This window comes from Myripristis murdjan, chromosome 13, assembly GCF_902150065.1.
Source record: "Myripristis murdjan chromosome 13, fMyrMur1.1, whole genome shotgun sequence".
Classification (NCBI taxonomy): domain Eukaryota; kingdom Metazoa; phylum Chordata; class Actinopteri; order Holocentriformes; family Holocentridae; genus Myripristis; species Myripristis murdjan.
The window spans coordinates 20,725,059-20,750,214 of NC_043992.1; the positions used below are offsets into that span (position 1 = coordinate 20,725,059).

Below are 25,156 nucleotides of genomic sequence, written 5' to 3' on the forward strand. Positions count from 1 at the left end.
AGAAGTGGATAATGTTTCAGTGTCCTGAATTCCCAGTGTAACCTGCAGACAGCTCACACACTGAGCTTCCATTATTCCACCTGAATGCTCCTCTCTCTCTCTCTCTCTCTCTCTCTCTCTCTCTCTAACACACACACACACACATACACGCACACATTCTCCCTGTCTCGCTCTTCTGCCTCTTCAGTCAGTGCATGTTGCACTGTTGTGTTTGTGTACACTCTCCCGCTCTCACTATCCCACTACCCCCTGAGCCCTAGTGTGTGTGTGTGTGTGTGTGTGTGTGTAAGAGCAGAGAAAAACAGGCCTGAGGAATTTCAGTTCTTAAACAATCAGCTAGTTACTATTAATCACCCAGCTACGGCTCAACAAGCTCAGGAATGCAGCCTTTAAACACAAACACGCACACACACAAACACGTGCACGTGCACACATACACGTGTACATGCACACACGCACACACACACACACATACACACACACTTTTGATGATGATTTTTTTTTTACATTCCCTTGCTTGATTATCATTTGATGATGCACCGGTTTCACACTTTGCTTCGCTTGACAGAAACGGTGCTGTCTTCTCTATAAAGCTGATGTTGATGTTGAAGTTGAGCTGTAGCGGGACCCCAGCCTGCCGTCATGCTGCAGCCCAGGGAGGGGAGCTGAGAGTGGGGCACTGGGTGAGGGGTGAGAGGGTGTGTGTGTGTGTGTGTGTGTGTGTGTGTGTGTGTGCTGGGGGTCCCACTGTGGGGTTAGGGGCTATATGAGGACAATGTGACCAAGGGGCCTCTCTCCTCCACTACTGTCTGCACCCACTGCAATGAGAGAGAGAGAGAGAGAGAGAGAGAGAGAGAGAGAGAGAGAGAGAGAGAGAGAGAGAGAGAGAGAACACTAGCTCTTTTGTATGACCTATAAGACAGACCCCTCCTCCCTCCCTCCTTCTCTCCCTCTCTCTGCTCAGTCAGCCCTATCTTTCTGTGTAATGTGCACCTGCTTGGCCCACTAGACATCACACACACACACACACACACACACACACACACACACACACACCACACACACACACTCACACACACACTCGCACACACAAGTCTTTTAGACTGGAGGCGGGTGAAAGGGAGAGAGGGAGCAGGAAACTCCAGAAGAAAAGACCCTGCATTCCATTGGTTTCTCTACATAGCTGAACATTGCCAATTTGACTAAGACTGCGACTTGAGAAGCAGCATACAGAATAAATATTGCTCTCATCTCTTTCTCTCTCTTTCTCTCTCTCACTCTGTCACATGCAAGCATTAATTCTGTGTCACTTGCTTCCGTTCTGTCTGTCTCACTCCTTATTCCTGCCCATAATTATCATGTGGCTTTTAGAGTGTGTATGTGTGTTGATAAGAGGCTGGGGGATGAGGATTTTGGAAAGGGGTGTATAAAGAGACAGCGTGGTCTGAATTCCTAATTTTATTCCACAAAGATGTGGTTAAAAATATGCCCCTTCACAACTGACGGCCTATCATTCGACAGTGGGGAATCCCTCTGGTGCTATATCGGTTTGGTGTGTATTTTAGATTTACAGGACTTGAACAATTGACTCTTTTCCACTGCAAGAAACAAAAATGAGTCCAGATGGGGCCAAACAGGAACTGGCACTAGATCAAGTTCTAGTTATCATTTGTGTTTCAACTAACTACAGAGGAAACTGCAACAGTTGCAGTGACAACACAAAAAAAGATGGCTAAGATAGCAGTGCAAACAAAGTGTTTAATCATAACCTAACCCAATCTTTTTGTTATAGTTCCACAATTATTTTTTTATATTTTTAGCTCAGTGTCCAGATTTTTTTCATTCACTTAAGATCCCACTGAACCTCATCCTCTGACCACATGATGATGAGAGCTTTGACCTTTGCTGAGTTTTTCCCCATCTGACTTCTTCAAATGCGTAGCAGCTAATATCAAAATGCTTCTACCTCAACATGAATAGAGTCAGTCGCTTCAGTGACACACGAGTGTGTAGCCAATCAGCAATAAACAGTGCAGTAGTCCTGCTCCCAGCTCCCTACTGGTTCCTATTAAAGTGCTCTCCCACATCTATGTTACTTCTTTTGACGTGATTCAGGCGTGATGTTGCTTTGTTGCATTTTTCATCAGGTCCGGTTAGTGTTCATATGTGCCACCTTAAGTGAAAAAAAAAAAAAAAAAAAATTGTAAACGAATCAGGTGTGGTCCAACAGGTCGTTCATCTACATGGGCAAAAAATGTACGTAGCCTATGGCAACAACTGAGCAATATTGGAATAATGGAGCAAAGACAAGGACCTCAGTATGTGTATGTTTCCACAGCTAGTTATTAAGTGTCATCGCCCTTTATTTCTAGAAGAACCTTCACCTCATTGTTACTGCATGTTTGTCCCTGACTCGTTTTGACGGCACTGGCAGCTCCATCTGGTGAGCAGCTACAGGTGTTAACATCTGCTTTCAATCCACAATGCACTATCTGACTCACTCCCTGACACAAGGTTTGTTCTCACATGTGATGAATCATACGATGGTTCTGGATGGTTCTGCTTCACTTGAAAGTGGACCGAGTCATGACTGAATGTGGGAAAGTGTTCCCACCTCTCCAAACAAACCAAATGAACCCTGTTTTGATTAAAATGGACTAGACAGGGTAGGTGTGACAGCTCCCTTAGTCCCACATGTTGAGCAGAGACCAATAAAGTAACTAGAACTGGAGCTGGACCCTTGGCAAATAGAAAATCCCAATGCATTCTCATTCTTTCCAACGCCAAAGGCGCCCTTGATGCACAATGTCTCACTTCCCATGCTGGAGACAGCTTTTAAACTTGCTCCTGCCCTGCTCCTGTGTCTCCTGCTTGAAGGTCCTGTGCCTCACACACACCCACCAAGCACCCCAAGCATCTCCTATCCCCAACTCTCTCACTCTTTACTCTAAATCACTACCTCCCGCATCTCATACTGATGCCAAAGTATGCCATTAGCTTCTAATGGGTGCCTTATGAACTGGCATCAGACATGAAAGGGTGCCTTGGCATTGCAGACGCACCAGAAGGTAACAAAGCATCTGTATTTGACGCCCTGGGAATGAGAAGGGGCTAAAAATCCAGCTCCTATTTTTAATGCCAAAGACGTGCACAAAGCTTTGGTAGTGTTGCAGTGGAAAAGGGCCATATGTGAAAATACAGTAATGATGGTGATAAAACATTAATACCTCACAACAAATTAGTGACTGCTTTGTTCATTCTTGATAATGTGCAACCGAGAAACACAAGTGTAGAAGCAGCACGAAACTAGGCGGTTGTTGTGTGTGAGACTTGACAATGAGGTTGTGCATATCAGAGTGTGCCTGACTATTTTGCACACAAAAACCCAAACCCAGTGGCACTTGTTGCTGGCAGACTCTCAAATTCTGGGGGGATCCTGAGTAACGCTGCCTACGTTGTGATAACAAAACCAGATTAGCTTCTTTGTGTGGTTTCCAAAGCATCCTCTTTCACTGCTGCCTAAAAAACTCTCCGCAAAGACTCACTACCCCTTAGACAGCACGTTTGGACAAAGGGTGCTCACACAAATATGTTTTACAACTTCAGTCAAAGGTATATGGAATATGTGTAAGCACTTGGCTGTTGTCAATAATAGGAAACTATTTGGTGGCGGCTCCTTAGATGTTCCTGAACACATCCACAAGATTGCACCTGGTCTCCTCTAAAAACTTGTCAAGTGCGCCAATCCACTGTCATGTCTCAAAATGACTCTTAACCAACCAAAACAACTTCTTCCTCTCTGTTACTATAAAAGGTCCTCTTACTTTGGAGAGCCAAATTGGAGTCCCACATTCGGTATTAATGGTACGATTAAAGGTTGGTTAATTTGCTGTTATTTTCTATAACTGGGCCATCAGCCGCTCTTGTATAATTGATTTTGTGAATTTCATGAATAAGTAAGGATGAAGTCGCAGAGAAGAGACTCCCTGAAGACTGCTCTGGAAATAGATCCAACTGCTGCAGAGAAATCTGTACAAAGACTTCCTGAAAGATAGACCCCCAAGGTTTAATGTATGAACATACTGTAGGAATGTGTGTGTCTGTGTGTGCATGTGTGTGTGTGTGTGTGTGTGTGTGTGTCAGGGAGAAGAGAGAGAGAGAGAGAGAGAGAGAGAGAGAGAGAGAGAGAGAGAGAGAGATCTTTATTATTTATACCCTGCAGTTATGCAGCTGGGAAGCAGCGATTGGGAATTATGACAGGAACTGTAGAAAACAGCTATTGTAAAACACTGGAGACACGGGCAAAGACAGATTGAGAAATATGCAGAGACAGAGAGAGGAAACTGAGACCAAGTGAAATGAAGGAGCGAGAGGGAAACTTTGTCTGACGGTCTGGAAGAGAGGGGACACTGTGGACAAGAACAGAAACACTGGAATGGTGCAAAACGTTTTAATATGCTTGGTTGAGATGGATAAGTTGGCATGACGCCAAGGAGAAAATGCAATAAGTGCTATTTCAAAAAACAATGACCTAGCAGGGACTTCTGGCACATGCCTCCACTCAGCTGAATTATAGCAAACCTGGTGGCAGATGAGAGTGCATATTATGTTTGGATGGAAGAGGAAACAAATTTTATTGGATTTGATCCATGAAAGTAACATTAATGCCAATTAATGGAAAGCAGCAATGCAATACAATCTTGACAGCAGCTTTTTCACAGCAGTCATTTTGACATGAAATAGCAGATACACACAGGTATTTCTACTGATATTAATTAGTTAATTAAGTTATTTATTTATAATTAAGTTTCTCTCCCAGTTAGGGCTATAGTCCCAGTTAGGGCTTTTGTTCATGCTGCCTCAGTGGAAAGGCTCTGGTGAACTCTGGTGAATGTAACAGAAGCTTACTTAACATCATTAGAAACACCTGTGTTTACCTGCTATTTCATGTCAAAATGAAATGAAGTGACTAAGTACAGACACTAACAGGGGAACAAAAATCAGCTTTAAATAAAGCCATGTACAGCAGTGGGTGACGGCTGGTATGACCACCCTTCCCAGAGCAAGGTCCTCAAGTCTCTCCATCTTCTTAACTGTGTCTCTCCATCTTCTTAACTGTTAATTACATAACAGCACCTACATCATGCACTTTTTGAAGATATGCTTAAAAGCATGCACAAAGTTTGCCACTGCCTTTAACACAAACATACACAAGTGCACACACGCACATTCTCAGTCTCCTAAAATACTCACTCAAACATACAGCTCCCAATTCGTGGAACAGCCATACATACAAAACATCCCTCACAGTGCTGCACTTAGGGCTGATACATCAAATAATTCTGATGCGATATCTGTGAAGAGATACCTTAAGAGCCGGTTATTCCAACAAATGTTTGCAATTCTAGCCCAGTGTCATTAATGTCATTAATATATCTGTGGTTTTAGTCTATAAAAGGACCTGCACTACCACACACACACACACACACACACACACATACACACACACACACACACATACACACACATATACACAAATGTGCACACACATTCACAGACATCTGCTTCACTACTTCGGATCTTTTATTCTTTTATTATGTTTTTGGTATTGCGTGGCTATTGCTATTGTCTTTCTGTGTTTTTGTCCTCCATAAATGCATGCACTTATGCTGTAATGACTAAAATCCTGTGTATGCACAATTCTGTGTAGGTAGATGCATTTGGTCCTACTGTTATACATAATACTATTACTACTGTCTGTAACACGGGAGTGCTATAACAAAAAAATCAGGCAGACGGATTAAAAAAAAAAAAAAAACAACCTCACTCTGTTCAGACTTCTGTTCCTCTAATTCTCCTCTTCGGTAAGAGCTATTCTCAAACCATCATGTCTTACACTACTGCATATACTATGAGCTGGTCACAGGCCAATATCTTTTGGGACCCACCACCCTGGGTTGCTAGGCGAGACTAATTTGGGTCCCAGAGTGGGAAAGAAGAGAAGATTATAATAAAAAAAGAAGCCCTGTTAATAGAAGGCCTCTGTGGGCTGATTCGCATTGGCGTCATCCTTTTCCCCATTTTGCGTGTTTGTGTATGTGAGTGTAGGTGTAAATCTGTGCGCGTGTGTGTATGTGTGCGTGTGTGTCTACATGCGTGACTGTGACAAACGGAGATCAATCCAGCCAAAACTGTGCGAGGGGTGTCTCTTAGCTCCTGTGCTTGGCTCTGCTGTGCTGTGGGAGTCAGGAGTGCTGAGAGGATTTCCACAGTAGAGAGAGAGAAAAAGTGCTGGTGGAATAGTGCATTACCACAACAGCAGCCAAATAACATTCACACATTTTCAAAGCATTCATTATTCATTACTCCCTGCTGCCTTCCGCAGTCCAAACTCGCAGCTTAGCACCGAGAGCTGAAAGGAAGCATGTTCTGGTTTCAGCGTATGGGCGAGAGCCAGAAGTGGAGCTGAGGGTCTCTGGAAGTGAAGGAGTAAACTCTGTGCACAAAATATTAGGCCCCCGTTCCTAATAGGGAGGTGCATTCCCTGTTGCATGATGCATGTTTTATGCGTTTCTAAGTTTGGATATCCTTCTTTAGCCGGCCTCCTCCCCATCACTTCCTTTTTACTGAGAGAAGAGGATTTTTTAACCAGGGGAATCAATAAGACATCACAGCTTTCACCTGATCATTAAAAGGTGTTCCTAATTAGAGCTGAGAGATAAATTAATATTATATCAATATCTGTGATATGAGATGATGGTAGATATTGTCTGAGATTTTGGATTTCGTAACATTATGATACGGCAGAAGTGTTGATTTTCTGTTTTTAAAGGCTGCATTACAGTAAAAGGATACAATTTTCTAAACTTTTACTGTTCTAGGTGTTCTATCATTTGCCTCCACCTGCTTGATCACCATGTCCACATAACTAACACTTGATAATCAAAAATCTTGTGTGTAAATATTTCATTAAATCATCACCAGTAGTCATCTATACGATATAATCAAAATATCACTGTGGAGGAGCACTAAGACACATTCAGGGCTCTTGAGGAAGCTAGCTTACCCATCCTTTACTTGTGAGGCTTTATCCAATGCAAATGTACATTTTATATTCGCAATATGATATATGATATATAAGTCACAGGATAAAGTAGACAAGTTGAAAATATACGCCCATGTAGATGAAACAACTCAAATGATATCCTGGTTATTGGTTAAATAGCTGGAGGTCACAGGTTGTCATACTTTGTATTTGCCAAAATATCAACAGTACAGTCTTGGTCCCATCATGTCCTTTGCTGTATGCAGGTCTTATGTTCAATAAACTACTGCACTGTTGTAGAGGACACACACACACACACACACACACATCCTATTTTATGGTTTTTCATTATATGAATGTGATATTTCTTTCTCTCAGTTTCAGCTGATGTTACGTAGCAGGATGCTGTGTAGGGCTGCGTGTCAACTGATCATATATGTAATGGTGATACTAATAGCCTCATAGCTAAAATCACACATAAACACAAAATGTCAATAAATATATCAATGTTGGCAACAATATAGTAAGAATCATTCACTAGCAATTAAATTCTACTGTTCTATTCAAATGATCATGATGTCCTCCCTGGGCTTGAGGACTCAAGTGTGACCTTGAAGAGTCCACTCACATCTCTCTCACACACGCGCGCGCGCGCGCACACACACACACACACACACACACACACACACACACACACACACACACACACACACACACACACACACACACACTTGAAATCCTACCTAACGTAGAGCAACAGTAGACTTGGTTTTGAACAGAGTATTAGGAAAAGGAGAAAGAAATGCACAGCCCACATGCGAGTAATGCGACTGAACTTGCCGTGCAAGCCCTGAAAACACATTCCACTGTTCCACTGTAGCCTATACAAAACCGAGAGAGAGAGAGAGAGAGAGAGAGAGAGAGAGAGAGAGAGAGAGAGAGAGAGAGAGAGTGGATGTCACCGAAGCAGGTGTGCAATAGGTGGCCTTGGCTATCCAAAAATATTTACAACCAGTGTCTGTGGTAGCCTACTCAAGTGGTAGTGAGTTTACAATTACCAAATCAAATATGTTTCACCTTGAGCTTGAATTACCACGGCAATGTCCGTATAATAGACCCATAGCCTATAATATAGTATATGGACAACTTCAACGTTTTGCAATATGTTTGTAAAATGTAGCCTACTGCATGACAGGGCTGCTTGGGAAATGCGTGCACAATGTCCGATGACATGGCACTATGTGCGAGCACTGGTAATCGCTCCTTACTACTACATTCAGTGCGCTTACAGTAAGCAGGTAAAACACACAAACCACCTCTCCAATCCACCTGCGCGCTTCCCCATGAATGGAAAGTACGCTCCTCTGTAATGTTAGGCGAAGTGGGTCTATTTTCCTCGACGTGGAAGGATGACTGTGGCACATCGGTTTTACGGCCACCTAATCTAGTCAACTTTCCCCAGATCAAGGAATGTGGATGGCATTCGTGCATTTCCTCCGGCAACGCGTTTCTGTGTCTAATGACAGAGTGCAATGCAACCACAAGACCAAAAGCTGCTTCACACCAAGTGACACCTTACCTGCATACGGTCTGCATGGATGGGGGGCACGCCGATACTAGACGAGGAGTTCCGTCCAATTCCTCCAAACGTCGGTCAAAAGCGACACATATTTCAACACAAATTATCCCTGCACAGCTTCAAGTTCTCCCACAGGGCAAGGCTTATTTCATCCTCCTCACCCACCATTGGAAAGCGCGCCATCCTGCGGCCGACGAGAGCGCGCAGAGCAACAGGTGGATGGGGGGAGTGACAGGTCGGGATGCTACCCTCAGCTCCGGCGGAGACACAGGAGACACAGGGATGATCCTCAGATGAGCGACTAGTGGAAGCTGTGTGATGTGGAGCCACTGATAATACAAGTGATGTAGGCTATTTTATCTTTATTTGAATGAATGATGGACTGACTGACTGACTGACTGACTGACTGACTGACTGACTGACTGACTGACTGACTGAATGAATGAATGCTTATTCTCTCGTTTTGTCTAAATAGCCCATCCATTTGGGATTATAGGACAAGAGCATAGCTATGCATTTACCCTGGGCTCCTCAGTTATTTTACATTCATTATGTGTAACTAAATCATGGCTAAATTATAGTATCTATCTATCTATCTATCTATCTATCTATCTATCTATCTATCTATCTATCTATCTATCTATCTATCTATCTAAAGACAGGGAGACCAGAGTGATCAGAAGAAAAGAAGCTTAATGAGTCAGTGGCAGCACTCCAAACAAAAAGTGTTATCGCTTAAGTTTAAAGCCACTGATGTTTCCTCAGGTCCCATTAATGAAGCTGGTAGACAGCCAGTATTGTTCCTCCTGGGCTCCAAAGGAAGCTACGAAACAATAATCTATTAGAAGTGGCCTGTAAGACTGGACCGGCCTACACAGAATGAGCCACAAATTAACTGGATTTTGAACTTATCATCATCATCACTGTTATTGTTATTGTTATTGTTATTGTTATTAGTAGCACTGATAGTAGTAGTAGTAGTGCAACTCTTTGCCTATTAGGCTCTAGTGGATCATATAATTCTTTTTTAATCTTTACTGAGCTTGAACTGGCCTTGTTTTATATTCTCATGGGAGACACATTTTTCCATCCTGAAGATTATTGCACTGATAAACAGTAGGTGGTGGTAAACCCCCAGTTTCCCCCAGCGGAAGTGAAGCTGGGAAATATCTGAGCAGTTCCGGGGGCGTCAATGTAAACACGGATAGGCAGATTAACATCCGAAGTTACAGCCAGGTGGCCTTCAAAATAAAAGCATACTTTTTTCTTTTTTTCTTTTTCTTTTAAAATGGGCATCTTAAGCATCGGTGTATACAGAACACACAGCTCCTATCAAGATAATTTAACACAGCTGTAGAATAAAACCTGTAAAATATATAACACACAGTCATATTTTTCTGATGTGCCATATAGACAGCTAAATTCAAGGCTAAAAGTTCATTTTTAATCACTTAGATAAACACACACACACACACACACACACATGCACACACACACACAAGGGACACACAGTAATGTCCACTATGCTGAAATACTCTTGGAAGCAATGTCCTGTTGTTCCTAAGACTACCTCACGTAAGAACTCAGAAGTCATCAGTGAAATGTCCTGTAGTTTCCTGTTTCACTACCAAAGATGAAAACACCAAAGACAACTTTAAAAGATGTCTTGTAACTTGAAAAAGTTCATTTGAACCCATAGCTATGGCACAGTTATACCTAAAAGCCATGGGTGTCTGTCCCAGTGCAGGTATCTGCTTTATTATTATTCAATTGGTGCTTTCTGTTGTTCAATAAATTTAGTCACCATTAAGGGCTTTATTTTGAAATGCTCACAGGAAGTGTAGATCATTGTGGTTGACTTGACGCTGGGCATCAGCAGGGAGGCAGCTGATGATGGACCAAACTACAACACTGGGATCTTTGTCCGTAACAGCGATCATCTGACGCTCATCGCTTTCAACATCGTAACGTGTGAGGATGTGGGGGCGATGTTACACTGATCCAGTCTGTCAGGAGGTGAGACATCATGCTTGTCCTCATTTTATTTTGTCAAGTCCAAGATCATAGTTACAAGCCTGGACAAATTCTTGTGCAAACGTGGACCCACATTCACTTTGGGATAGCCTGTTATTAGGGAGAGCTGAGCTGTTGTAATTGGGGAAAATGCTAAATTGGGTCAAATATAGACCCGCTGTTTTTAATCACTTGTAATATTACTTTAATGAGTAGAAGCTGATACGTTTTGTGTTTGTGTTTGAGAGGATTGATCAGTTATGGTGCGTTTTTTAACAGTTTGAATTTTAAAAGAATTTGCAAACCACTTCACGTCTCATTTCCATAACAAATAATCACAGCAGATGTATGCATGTCTCTGGCGCCCAATAGTAAACTAATTGTACAGTACAGTTATGGTGTTTATTTTGTCTCCTATGATATGATCACTGGGGGTTTTTTTGTGCCAAATTACTCCTTCTTAGATGGTGATGATGATATTTCAAAGATTTGCTTGGATAGGCCTTTCTGTATAGTAGGTCAATCTTGTAAGTCTTATCATTGTATTACTAAAAATGTGTAGCCTATGAACTTTCTTCTTGCTGCAGACATCTGAAATGACTGAAATGAGGCTTATCTGGTAAGTCAGGAGCTCCGGGTCTTGGTGGTCGTCAGGCTGGTTTTCCTGCCAGAGGAAACACATCTCTTCACCGCAGCTTGGAGGCAGCACTTGCAGCAGGAGGTCTCTCTCCAGCTGAGGGGGTAGGCTCAGGGGACAGAGGCATTCTGCCCCCATGGCCACCGCCCGCTTCCCCGGGAAGAGTGCGGACGTGGCCGCTGCCAACTTGAGCTCTCCAGGCCTGGGTAGACCACCCTGTATCAATGGGACGCCGTGGATCCTCTACCTGCTGGAGGAGTGTGTGGACAACGGGTGGGAGTACTGCAGTGTGGTGATAGGACTCATATCCATGTTCTGCTTCCTGCTGTCCACTTTACCGTAAGTAGCCTGATCATTATTATTACATTAAGAAGAAAGAGGCTTAATTTTGGGGTGAATGAGCATAGGCCATGAATTAGTTCAGAATCCAAATAGTAATTCTGATGTTTTTTCCACCGAGCCAGTTTCCCAGATTCTTTTGTAAAGTGTAGACTACATGCAGCACTTACACCCAAGTTATGAGATCGATCTGTCTGTCTGTCTGTCTCTGTTTCAGTCAAGTCTATGAGGCGTATCGTAATGGTAAAGTGGAGGAGGCCATGTCGTTTGGCTTCCTGTTCTTCCTCTTCAGTGGAGACCTGACCAGCTTCGCAGGCTGCTACCTCACCAGCCAGCTGCCTATTCAGGTAAACCTGAAGGGCTGCTTTGTTAATAGCTGTTGTACAGTGGTCTGTCTGCACTGTGGAATAAGTTGTCAGTAGCAAGTAAGAACCCAACCAGTATATCAGCTGACAGATATAACTGGTTAGTTGTTGTAACTAGGGTTAGGGTTAGGGTATGGGCAATGTAATGTATTATTTTAATATGTGATATAAGACTGGCTATCATCTGGGATCTTGGATACTGTAGTATCATGATATGGCAAAAGTGTATTTTCCTTATTTTGTTAGTGTAAAGGGAGGCAGTCTTCTTTTCTGTTATTCGCCTCTACCTATTTGGTCATCAAATCTACATCACTAATACATGTTACTAACAAATCTCATTGTGTAAATACTTTGTGCAAGCACCAGTAGCCATCTGTACATTATTGTCACAATATCAATATTGAAGTATTTGTTCAAAAAATATTGAGATATTTTGTTTTGTCTGTATCACCCAGCCCTAGTTTTCACTGTAAAATGTCCCACATCCTGTGCTTATCTCTGTTTCAACTGTTTGTTTACCATTTGCTGAAGAATCATTGCTACAAATGTTCAAGAACTTCCAAATATCAATACTGGACCCAAAAATCCTCAACACCAGTGTCACCAAGATAAGTTCCTGTATTCTGATCTTTTAAAAGCTGTGCATTTCCAGGATTTCTGTGATGCTGGGGGTGTCCATCCTACCCATAAACACCCATACGTTTTTTTCTGGATGGGAAAACCTTTCTGTGGCGTAAGATTTTCAGTGTTTGAAACGTGAGGAAAACCCATGCGCTGAAGTGGTTGAACTGAAAGTGACCTGACCTCATTCTGTCCAACAAAAATAACTGTTAAAAGCATTAATGGATTTATCCTCTTCTCTCTGGTGTAGGCCTTACCTCTTTGGAGTAAAGCCATGCAGTATGAAATCATGTAGTCAGCTGTCTGTGCCATCACCTGACAAATGTGATCAGTCAGAGAGGGCAAAATCAAATTTTGCACAGTAATCCTCATCTCTCTCTCTCTCCCTCTCTCTCTCTCTCTCTCTCCCCCTTCTCAGGTTGTCACAGTGGTGTTCTACATCTTCACAGACTTGATCCTCATCTCCCAGTTCCTCTACTATAAAATCAAGAATAGCTCCAGCAGAAGTAAGCCCTGACATTATCTCTGGTTTCAGGGCGAGCGATGCTCTCTGTGCTGTATAAGTCAGTCAGTGACAGCACTGTTTCATGTGGACTGCATATCATAACATGGCATCAAAAAGATGAAATTAAGGCACGAGGACAGATGAAGGACAGATGAAGAAACAAAGCAGGTTACTTGGCAGAAATGATTATTTTTTTCTAAGTGAAAAGGCTAATGTAGGCATGATCTACTTAGGTATCAAGCTGAGTCCAGATCCAGGTGAAATGATTACACTGAATTTTGTCCTACTACTTTAGAAAACTAAAACAAATATAGGGAAATGGGGGAAATTAAATCTTACCCTTTGTGGCAAAGTAAATGTCATTAAAATGGTGATAGCCCCACAATTCAATTACATCTTCATGATGCTACCACTCTGTATACCTGATTTCATCTTTAAACTGTATGACAATCTCATCAAGGAATTTATTTGGGCAGGGAGAAAGCCCAGGTTTAAACTAAGCAAATTGTATGCACCCAAGGATAAAGGCGGACTGATATCAGATTGTACAGTTTGTCTTTTGAAATGGCTAAGACCGCTAAACAGTGGAACGGAATGGTGTCTGGTTTAAAACAGGCCACCACAGAAGAGTCTCTTGCCACACCTTTTCACCCTTTACAGGTATTATCCCAATCTAATGATAAACTGAACAAAGACATAACTGAACTGATGACAAATCCTATTATTAAACACTCTAGGGAGGTCTGGGGAAAATTTCACAAAATACACAGGCTCTCACATTACCGACAGCAATATGCCTCATTAAGGTTCAACCCAGAAATAAAAATAGGAAAACAAACAGTGTTCTGGTGGAGATGGTTAGAGAATGGAATTCATACAACTGGTGATCTCTATAAAGATGGTATCTTTAAATCCTCTGCTGAGTTAGCTCAAGAATATAGCCTGCGAGAGAAAGGCGACTTTTCAAAGTACTTGCAGATCAGAAACTATATTATAAAAAAAAAAAATTACTGCCCGACAAAGCAGAAAACCCAGTAGTCGATTTTTTACAGAGCCCATGTAGCCACAAAGCATCAGCATTCTACAATAACTTAATTTACCTGACCAGTAGTACATGTGAAAATCTGAGAAGAATTTGGCCGAGAGATCTTGAATGCGAAACTGATAAGGACGCCTGGGAACAGATCCTGGTTGATAATGGTAAATATATCAATGAAATTAGAGGCAAATTTATTCAATATAAAATTCTACATCGCTTTTGCTGGACACCATGTAGGCTTTTTAGGGTAGGGCTAATAGACAGTAATCTGTGCTGGAAATGTAAAAAGGAAACCGGCACCTTTTTGCACCTCATATGGGGACGTTCTAAGATCAGACCCTTCTGGTATAAAATACTGACATACCTAGAGAAATGGGCAAGAATTAGTCTGCCAGCCTCCCCTCGTCTATGGGTCATTCCACGTCATTTCACCAAATGGCCCACGCACTTGGGTCTCAAAAAATTCTGAAAAATTCACCAGTTGTTTCGTTTGTATCCAATAGGCACACTGTAAAATTTTAGTTTGCTCGGATGGATACTTTTTGAGATAAGGACAATTTAGTGAGGGGAGTATATGTCAATTTTGATGTGATTTTCGCGCATCCTTATTTTTCCTCCATTTTCAGGTGTCAGTATCTCAGGAACTACATCACATAGGAAACTGAAATTTGGTACGATAATACACCTCCACCTACTCTCTCAGAATATACAAAAACATCTGTCATACATCATAACTGGTAGGCATTCCAGCCCCTCAAAAATGAAAAAAAAATTACACGGGTTTTGTGGTCGACCGTGTTTGGGCCTTCAGAAAACAACTTTGTATTTGCCCCAGCTTCTTGATTTTTTCAGAGCTTTGAGATACATACATGGACTGTTCAAAGCATTAATGCTTAGTCAGATATATGCATCAGTTTTTGGATGGCAATTTCTCCAAATCCAAAAAAAAAGTTTTCATGTCACATTTTCATTGGCCCATAACTGCATGTGGGAATGTCTTAAAAAATCTGATTTTTGCTTTAATTTAAAGTCCAAAGCTTGCTCTTTCTTGGGATATAAAACATTTTTTCTTTATGGAAGTTCTTCATTTTTTTTTGTTATCCCAAACATGGGGCTATTTCACCACTCGCGAATATTGAAATTCCTCAATTTCAGGAGGTGACAGGTGTATTACCGTACCAAATTTCAGTTTCCTATGTGGTGTAGTTCCTGAGATATTGACACCTGAAAATGGAGGAAAAATAAAGATGCGCGTAAATTGCACCAAAATCGACACATACTCCCCTCACTAAATTGTCCTTATCTCAAAAAGTATCCATCCGAGCAGACTAAAATTTTACAGTGTGCCTATTGGATACATAAGGAACAACTGGTGAATTTTTCAGAATTTTTTGAGACCCAAGTGCGTGGGATGTCCTGAAAATTTGGTGAAATGACATGGAATGACCCCTATGTCTTCTAGGTGACAGAACAGTAATACCTAAACTGACAAAACATACACACTTAGTGCTGGTGGTGGGCATAGCCTCAGCTGCCAGAATTATTATTATTGTATTATTATATATTGAGACAATGGAAATCGCCCAGCAGGCCAACACTCCAAGAATGGAAAGTCCTGATGACTGAAACTGTGTCATATGAAGTTATGCTGGCTAGAATACGGTGTAAAGGGCCTGTGGTCCTAGGAAGTTGGGATTATTTTACAGAATATCTGACATCAATTTTTTCATTATAATGTACCATGAGCTATGTACCACAATTTGCAAATAAAAACTTTAATTATATAAAAAAAGCTCATGTAAACAGAGATAATGTCAGAGCTGTATTCTACCTTTGAAAAGCTCTCTCAACTCAAACTCAGCATTTTTCCAGCTTTTAAAAACACAGTACTTCTGTAATATTCAGTTATTTCTGAATACAATTAGGGGATTTGGGGAGTGCTTGCAGCTAAGATGTCAGTATTCATCCGTACATTTTCACAGTGTTATATATTTTACTTTCTTCAACTTATTCAACTCTGCCAGTCACTGTCAAACAGCAAAGCTTTGTTCAAACCTAAACTCTAGTGCAGATTCCAAGGTTTCCAAAGTCACCTGATATGCCCCGCTCAGTTGCAGAGAGATGTGTATAAAATGATGCACAAACATCTAGATATTTTGTATTTGATATAATGGTGAAGCCATAAAACAATGGTGTTGGGGGTTTGAAAGTTTTACTCAATAAGTGTGATGTAGCTTATGCTTTTTCCTAACTTTGAAACTGCTCAAGGGCAAATTCAAAGGAAAATCAGAGTTTAAGGGATTAATGTATTAGCTGGGGTGATAAATACAGAAAATGATTCTCTCAAATGCTATACACTGCAATGAGGCTTGACACTGAACAGGTAGAGAAAATTGGCATGTATGACACCTGATTCACTAAGTTGAACTAAGTTCCTACTAGCAGTCTTGTTTTAATAGCATATATTCTGCATGGTTTGCATATCAAAGCTGTTACAATGGTGCTGATCGAGACCTGAGTGCACCATTGAGCTCCAAAGAATACTAATGGCTGCAGCCTCAGCAGATAGACAGTCTCACACAGTTCAGAGCGTTGCTTCCATACTGGGCAAGAGGAAATTTATCTTTTCTCACCCACCTTAAAGCCTCCAACCTAAAGGAAAAGACATCACATCAGCAGAACAGTTTGCACCATAAGCTGATGACCTAAGCTAATTTTCTGTTAAAATTAGGTTTTAATTTTCTCACTGTGAAATAGAGGACAGATACATAAAAGGGTGAGTGATTGAGTTACATAACTGTACAAAGCGGCGGTCGGGTAAATGTGGATAATACTGTGGTGACTGATGCGTCTTTCTTTTGCAGTATGTTTTTGTGTCAACAAGATTAGTCAGGGAAAGTAAAAAGTGAAGATGGAGGTCATCACAGATTATATTAAGCAGCACCCGGTCCTCCTGCTTCACACAGCTCTACAGTTACCTGTTCAGGTGTTGTCTTACAGGCGGACATGTCATGTCCAAAGATCCAGATGCCACATCAGCACTACTGGGTGTGCTAGGACAAGATGTAGGTCAAACAGAGAATGAGAGCCAAATAGGTTTGACTATCTTACACTTAACATTTCCAGTTTTTAGTGAAAATGTTTAGCTCTCTAACACAGGTTCCTCAAAATGTGTCCTCTCAAGTCCACAGACCAGTCACCTGCTGACTTCAGCTGGATGCCAAAAATGTTAGTTCATGCAAATGTGTGAGTATTCTGGTATGTGTGTTAGACAGCCTCTTGCAGAAAGTCGCAGTCTCACTTCTGTCTCTCTCTCTCTCTTTCTGTGTGTGTGTGTGTGTGTGTGTGTGTGTGTGTGTGTGTGTGTGTGTCCTCTAGAGAGCCCTGTGTTAAAGTGGCTGTGCTTCTTGTGGTGTGGCTCTGCTACATTAGTCCTCATGGTTCTGCCCAAACTCATCACAGACAGCGGCACAACCATAGACACACAGGTAGGAAGAGCACTGAGCATGCCACACACTCTGAGTCTAGCTGTGTCTGAAAAGTGTTGAAATGATTTGTCAATTATTCAATTACCGTATTGATCTGAATATAAGACGATATTTTTTCCATTGAAAATGCCCTGAAAAAACGCCCTCGTCTAATATTGGGGGTCTAAGCAAATACTCATGTATTGTACTTGCATATGTTCCGTGCTTGAATACAGTACACTGGGCCGGCATCAGGTGGGCCGGCCGGTGTGCGCCGCCACCCGGTTGAATGTAGCAGCCAGCTGACATGCCGCTCCGGCTGTCAGTTGAACGCTTTCTGAAGTTTCCTCCGAAACTGTCAAGGTAAATAAACATCCCTTAACCCTGGCCCTGAGCGCAATGTGAGACGGTGGCGGTCTCAGAAAGAAGAGCTAAAAAATGCCCACACCCAGAGAAGGGCTTTTTGTGGTCCACAAACTGGTCGATTCAACGAGATTGACAGGAGGGTGTGCAATTTTGTGAATGAGATACGTAGTGAAGGACTGCCCGTTACGAGGGCTGTGATGCAGCAAAAAGCACTTGAAGTTGCCACAGAGCTCAACATGCCCCGCACTGAGTTTAAAGCTAGCATGGGCTGGTGTCACAGAATGTCCATATAAAAAGAATTTTTCCAAAAAAGGGTCTTGAAAAAGAGGGGTTGTCTTAAAATCAGGGTCATCTTATATTCAGATCAATACGGTAGTTGGTCAACAGAAAATTAATCTACTATAATTTTGCTAGGTAATTGTTTCAGGCTGGTATCAAGTAAAAATGCCCAATGCTTGATTGTAGCCTCATAGATAATAAGGGTTGCTTGCTTCTCTGTGGTTCACACTGTTTAAATCATATTCTTCACCAGACAGAAGAAACAATTTGTTGCATCTCTCTTGCTAGCACTAAGAATTTGTCATTCTCCTCATCACTTTATTGACACACTCAATCAAAAATAAATAATAAATTGTTTGACACTGAAAATCACTAGTTGCAGTCCTAGAAATGTTTGCAGCTGATGTAATAGATGTAGAAATACTGTATATATTCTGCATCTGCATTTCATTCTGTCTCTCTCGCTTTCCCTTGTTTGTTTCCCCTGCTGGTCTTTCCTGTAGAGGCCTGCGACCTCTAACACAGTGGAGATTACAGGCTACGTGTGTGGATACCTGGCCTCCATCTTCTACCTCTCCTCCCGCTTCCCCCAGCTCTATAAAAACGTAAGTGATCGTTTGGCAGCTTGCTGATGTGACTGAGTATGTGTAGAGTATGTTTTTGTTTTTGACTCGAGGACACAGTGTGCGTGTGAGCCATGCCATCCTCAGGAGAGGACTTAGGCAGTTTCTCAGGCCCTGATCCCAGGGCGTCCAGAGGGACCACACTTACTGTTCTATGTCAGTTACTCATAAACAGGGAAGGGTGTGTGTGTCTGTGTGTGTGTGTAGGGGGGGAGGGGTTGTGTACATGTGTGTCAAAATGAGAACCAGGCATATGGGACAATGGTTCTGTTGTGCTGAGGGAACATCCTGGCTTGAATACAGCTATTAATCACTACAGGGGATCATCTCACTTGGGTGCCAGTGCCAGAGAGAACCTTCTGGGCACACACACTCACACACCCCCCCTAACTAAGTCAATATTTGCCCTGTGAAAATTCATGCATGACATTGAATTTTTTTCTTTTCTTTAACAGAATGACCAGGAAATATTCAGCACATCTTTCCCAGTGGCATTTTTTTGCAAGCTTTGGTGATAGTGCAAAAAACACAGCAGCAATCATAAGATCACTAATGATTACCTTAATTTTTCCCATTGCACACTCCCTCTATCATCTCACACTTGCTGATTACCTAACACTGCCTGAGTTGAACCCAGGCAGTTTGTCTACAGGGCTTTCACATTGTGTTGCCAAGCAACATTTCAGCATTTCACACTGCTGGGGGACAATTTGAGCCAACAGAACAGGACAGAATGAAACTCCACTGTTCAGTCAGGACTGAACATTTGTCCTTGGTTTTATATTGTATTCAACAGATTATAGTCATTTGTAGTAGAAAAGAAGTGGCAAATTCAGGCAACCTACATGTCTCAGTTACAGGTCGAGTGTACAGAGCAGAGCCCTACCTGTGCTGTTTGCACTGTAACACTCTTGCCAGCTGACATGGCTGGAATAGTATAGAAAAAATGATGTGCTTATATTTAGGTTACATAAGTCCTCATATTTGGATTCTTTGTATCTTTTCATCCATAAGTCCAGGCAAGCAGCACCATATCACAGAGTGCATGTCCTACTTGTTGATCACCCAAAATGTAATAAAAAAAATATAAAACAGACTTGATGAGCTGATTAACTTTATCACTCTTATCCTTGTCTAATTGGAGCCCACAAAAGACAGATTACACCTTCTGTCTGTCCTGAATTTAATTTAACTTCTATTTCAGGTTTCAGATGTACACATGAGGAAGTTTGACTCCAGGAAGCTCAACACTGAGATAATGTGTGTAACGCTCAGGTCCAGTGCTTCATAAAACACATGAAAAAAATGAAATGAAGTCACATTTTAACCCATCCTCTCCAGTTCCAGCGCCAATCTACTGAGGGCACCTCCTACCTTTTGTTTGCTTTGGCCATGATGGGAAACGGGACGTATGGGCTGAGTGTCATAGTGGTCCTCCCGGCCCTGACTGGCTCCAAACAGACCTTCATCATCAAACATCTGGCTTGGCTCATCGGCAGCCTCGGAGTCCTCATACTTGACTTCTTTGTATCCTTGCATTCACAAGTGCAGGCATGCCTCATTGCGTAATGTTTTAGCTTGTTGACAAAGTAATTTATGCCTACTGTTAATACCTGTGAGGTGAAGCGTTATACTGTAGTGACATGTAATTGATGATCATTGAACATTTTTTGTACTTAAAGGAATACTCCAACATTTTGGGCAAAATACCCTTTTTCTGACTTACGCAGACTGAGACAAGATGCTACCATTGAATGATACCATTTTCACCAGTGGTACATCCTGTGGTTTGGTATCTATGGGTAGCGTTTTGAGTTAGCTTAGCATAATGACCTGAAGTCTATGGGAGTCATTAGCCTGGCTTTGTCAAAGAAAAAAAAACCAAAAAAAAAAAAAAAAAAAAAAAACCTAAGAGCATCTGCGAAGAGTATCAGGAGTATTTGGAATACACATCTTGGATTTTTAAAAATGTGTTATTGATAACGAGGCTAACAGCAGGAAGGTTTCATGTTTGAGATATGTGTTTGTCAAATGTAATGTAAGGAGGTGCATGAAGAAAAGATATTGCTGATGAGAATGAATATCTTGTTTTACTGTGCGTGTGTGTGTGTGTTTATATGAGCCTTAACCTTGTCAGGTGACTGCTCAGTTCATCATGTACAGGAAGAACAACTCTGCTAAGAGCAGGCCGCTAGTCAAAGTCCCAGAGGTGGAGCCCCTGCTCTGCGAGGAAGAGGAACTGTCGGTGTTGTAGAACACAGACAGAGATCACCGTGGACTTTTTGGTCAAGAGCAGGTGGACTGTTGTGCACACGTGTTAATATGTACCATTTTAGAAGCTGAATGATCGTTGTGACTCTGGGGAAAGAGCCTTACAGACCAGAGGCATGGCAGGACCATTCTATACCCACACAGCAGCCATGATGGGAATCTACCACACAATTACAGCACAGATTTCTGATCTGACTTTCCACTGCCAACACGACAGACATCGTGGTCAGCTTTTTTTGGTGTGGTTTTATTGACTTCCAAAACTTGTTGCACATATAGGGGGACAAAAACAATTATCAGAAATAAGGATGACAGCTTCAGTCAGTTGCAGAGATGTACACACATCAGTGGGGTGTTCTCAGATCATGTCATGTGATGAGTAATTTAACCAAGTATAGCCTTGAAGGGTAAAGCTTGCCGCCCAAGTATGACTCAGCAAGAAACGTTACTCAGCTTTAGAGAAAGAAACGTCCGAATGATTGACAGCATACACAGCATCATTCACTGCATCTGTTGCTTGGCAACACAAAAGAAACATCACTGCTGTGTTCACACAGCTGTTGATTTACTTAGCATTATTTAACCTGGCTATTTAGGAAGATTGGAAACTAAGTCTAAAGGCATTAACACAGCTGGAACACTACCTCACAAAAGTCTGACAATGGCTATTTCTTCTCACACTAATTACATTCCACTAAAGAAAGTGAAAGATAACCCCAACTGGAGTCATAAAATAGTTTATATGGACTCTTATAGACTTAAATTTTTCATGTGCTCATGTAGCTTGATCAGTTGGCCTTTATGACGGTCTGTCAACAGGGCAGCAGGGTTGCTGTCTTCAAGTTCAAGTTTATATAGAGCCCAATATCACAGTTGTCTCAAACGGCTTTCCATGCCCCATGTTTTCAGCAAACAGGACGACACCCCCTGACTTAATCCTGATAGTGGGCAAGACCACTCATGCCCAAAAAACCCAGCTGGACTGGGAAAAAAAGTGGAGGAAATCTTGAGAAGGAGCACAGAGAGATGAGACCCCATTCCTGGACAGACAGGTGTGCAGTAGGCATCGACACAGGGAGCAAATTACAAACACTACAGCCATAAAGCAAATGCAAGAAAACACAATAGTGTCTAGAATACCTCTGCGTTTTTATGGTATTTTATTTTATTATTGTTTTTTTTTTCTTTGCTTTGCTTTTCCTAAAACTGGAAATGGAGTCAAATTAAGTCTCATCTTACAAACATCCTCGTCTGTTTCCCTGCCAACAGGCCCGTCAGAGTCCGTGAACCCCCTTTTTTTTTTTGGTACGAGGGCTGTCACTGCTGATTAAGTGGTCTGTAGGGATTTCTTAATTTCATTGCGCATATAATTACTGGTTTACTTTATGTGTCATGTGGGAACATATACACCCAGAGGAGGGAGCTTTGAGCCAGATGTCATTTGATAAATAGAAGCTGTCGGGGAAGACTGTTTAGTTCACACATTGTTGATAAGATAAATAAGGAACTGCACTAGCGGTTGTTGCTGGATGTGAACTCTGGCATGCCATGTTATAGTACGCACAGTAAGGGATCTTAAGTCCTTATTGCCTGCCACAGTGTTTGAGTGCCATAATGCTTTGATTGCCAGCGTTAATGCTATTAATGTGAGGTGCAGATCCTGCTAACAAACCGATAGTTTTGTCTGCTTGTGCTCTGAGTGCAGGGTGGACTCCGGCTAACAGGAAATGGGAGTGGACATAACATGACATCATACAGACTAATTGTAGTAATAATATCTGGCCTAAAAAACTGTCGAATGGAGCGAATAAGTCATGAGTAGCCCACTGTATGAATCTGTACGGTGTTTCCCTTCCCCTTAAGTGGATGGGGTGTGGAGGAGCTGTGTATTTCAGTCACAGGTGTGTTATATTCAGCTTTCTCAGTCCAAACTCTGCCCTGTCCTGGAGAAGCCCCTCAGTGCCTTAATGTGTCTTGATGTCATTTTCCTCTGAGTTGAAAAGGCAAATGAAACACAACCTTTTTTTTTCTCTCGACCCCATTCCTTAAATATTGTCTGCCTCTATAAACGTGAGTGAGCTAGAGACATTAGCAGCCGTCCTGTTGGGTTTTTATTTGAACATCTTCCTTTTTATCTCTTCTTCACATTTAAATGCACTCATCAGAGCAGATGTAATGTGCTGACATGTGTAGGTGGATCTGAGATTATGAAGGAAGTCGGAAAGTTATTGAAGCCTTGTTAAAATAATGAGGTACAAATTTAGCTGGCATGCTCACGAAGTGCGCCGCTACTCTGTCGTCTTGTTTAGAGGCAGAGCAGATGATCAAGTCAAGTGTATTTATAAAGCACTTTTCCATTGACTGGTTCATCACACTGCTTCACAGAATAACAAAGATATTAATACAGATAATAGAGCAAGAGAGAACAAAAACAGAAAAGAAAAAAGGCTAGTCTTACTGATGAAAAGCTCAAGTTACCAGATATGTCATTGAACATTGTGGATCAAGAGCAAGAGTAACAACTGGACAACATTGTGCCAGCTTTCATGGTTTTGTGTTTGTGGTGATGTGATTGTTTAAAAGATCAGCTACATAGGTAAACTACTATAACTTGCAGGCATCTGCAGATTTCTCTACCTCATTTAAGTGTGTGTGCATGATTTATTTCATCGGTGTGTGTGTGTGTGTGTGTGTGTGTGTGAAAGACAGGCTGATGGTGATGCAGTGTGCTTTTTGTGCGTAGAGAGGATATGAGTCATGCACATCACCCATTTAAAATGTGAAAAGGAAATATAATGTCTCTTCTAACACCTGAATAGGAAAGCCTGTTTAGACAGTAAGAACTGGAGTTTTTGTCAGCGATAGAAATCGGAGCTATGTTGCAATAAAAATATTTTTTCCCCACCTTTCTGAGACCTCCGTATAAGGCAATACAATATGGTGGCTTTGATTTGTTCATTGAAAAGGAAAGGGGATTTGTGTGCAAGTGTAACTTCTGATTATCAGAAAATACAATTTTTGTAAATTATTTTTGTATTACTTTGAAATTTGGGGGCCCTTTTCGTGGTGTCATTCTGCTGTTTTGCAAGTATGTGATGCCTCAGTCATTTTTACTCTTAGCATTTTTTAGGAATCATTGGATGATTCATTTAGCCTTCGTATTTATTGAGTTCTTTAGAACGGTTGCTATTTATAAGACTGATATTTTTACTTGAAAGGAGAAACTGTATTGCTTTTAAAAGATGTATTTGTTTGCCTTACATTACTTTGTGCATAACTATTTTTTTTTTTTATCTGATGCATTTTCTGTACAAGGCAGATGATGCTCTAATAATCTGTTGTTTATGTCAGGCTCTGTCTCGTGCCTGTTTCTTCCAATGTTAAATGTATTTATAATGTGATTTTATGTATGTGCTAAACTTCAATAACTCTTCAATAAAGTGCATTATATACTGTGCATGCTATAAAACATTTGTCTCTTCTGTATTGATAGAAAGACAAATTCGATTTTTCAGTGTGGATCAATGAAGTATTACATTATTGTTATTTTTATAAGTAATGGCAGTGGTAGAAGTAGTGTGAGTTCATATTCTTGGTTCAAAAGGATATATCAAGTCTTAGACTGAGACAAGACTGCCAATGAATGCCATTTACTACTGTAATATTCCTACTATAATGTCCTAAGACCCTGACGGAAATAAAATCACTATAATATTCCTATACTAACTTGCAGGTCTTGTGGTTGCTTAATAGTGACTTTACAGTGAACCTGTTGCACTTTGCCATTTATTTTTCTCCTGTGCCAGTGGTTCCCAAAATGTGGGCCGGGGACCCAAGGGGGTTCTTGAGGAAATTCTAGGAGGTCCCCAGAAACAAACAAACAAAAAAAATGTAAAAAAAAATGTAAAAAAAAAAATGTAATTTCACTATTTCACTATTGCTCATAATGCTGTCAACAGAGCCATATATTACAACAATAGTTCATCAGTGTGTTTCCATATGATGTC

At 41.4% G+C, this 25,156-nt stretch overlaps 1 protein-coding gene across 2 annotated transcripts; it reads left to right on the forward strand.

The window, feature by feature from the left end:
* The first annotated feature begins 10,512 nt into the window (after window positions 1-10,512).
* On the forward strand, window positions 10,513-24,606 carry LOC115370759 (lysosomal amino acid transporter 1 homolog). 2 transcript variants are annotated; one of them, XM_030067917.1, is made up of 8 exons: window positions 10,513-10,640; window positions 11,200-11,613; window positions 11,831-11,960; window positions 13,018-13,105; window positions 17,522-17,631; window positions 18,759-18,860; window positions 20,220-20,405; window positions 21,016-24,606. In XM_030067917.1, the coding sequence occupies exons 2-8, from the start codon at window positions 11,411-11,413 to the stop codon at window positions 21,130-21,132; spliced, it is 936 nt and encodes a 311-aa protein (XP_029923777.1). In that variant the 5' UTR covers window positions 10,513-10,640; window positions 11,200-11,410; the 3' UTR covers window positions 21,133-24,606. The 2 variants fall into 2 exon arrangements, with proteins under 2 accessions (XP_029923777.1, XP_029923776.1); XM_030067916.1 differs by having other exon boundaries at window positions 10,523-10,640; window positions 11,225-11,613.
* Window positions 24,607-25,156: the final 550 nt, after the last annotated feature.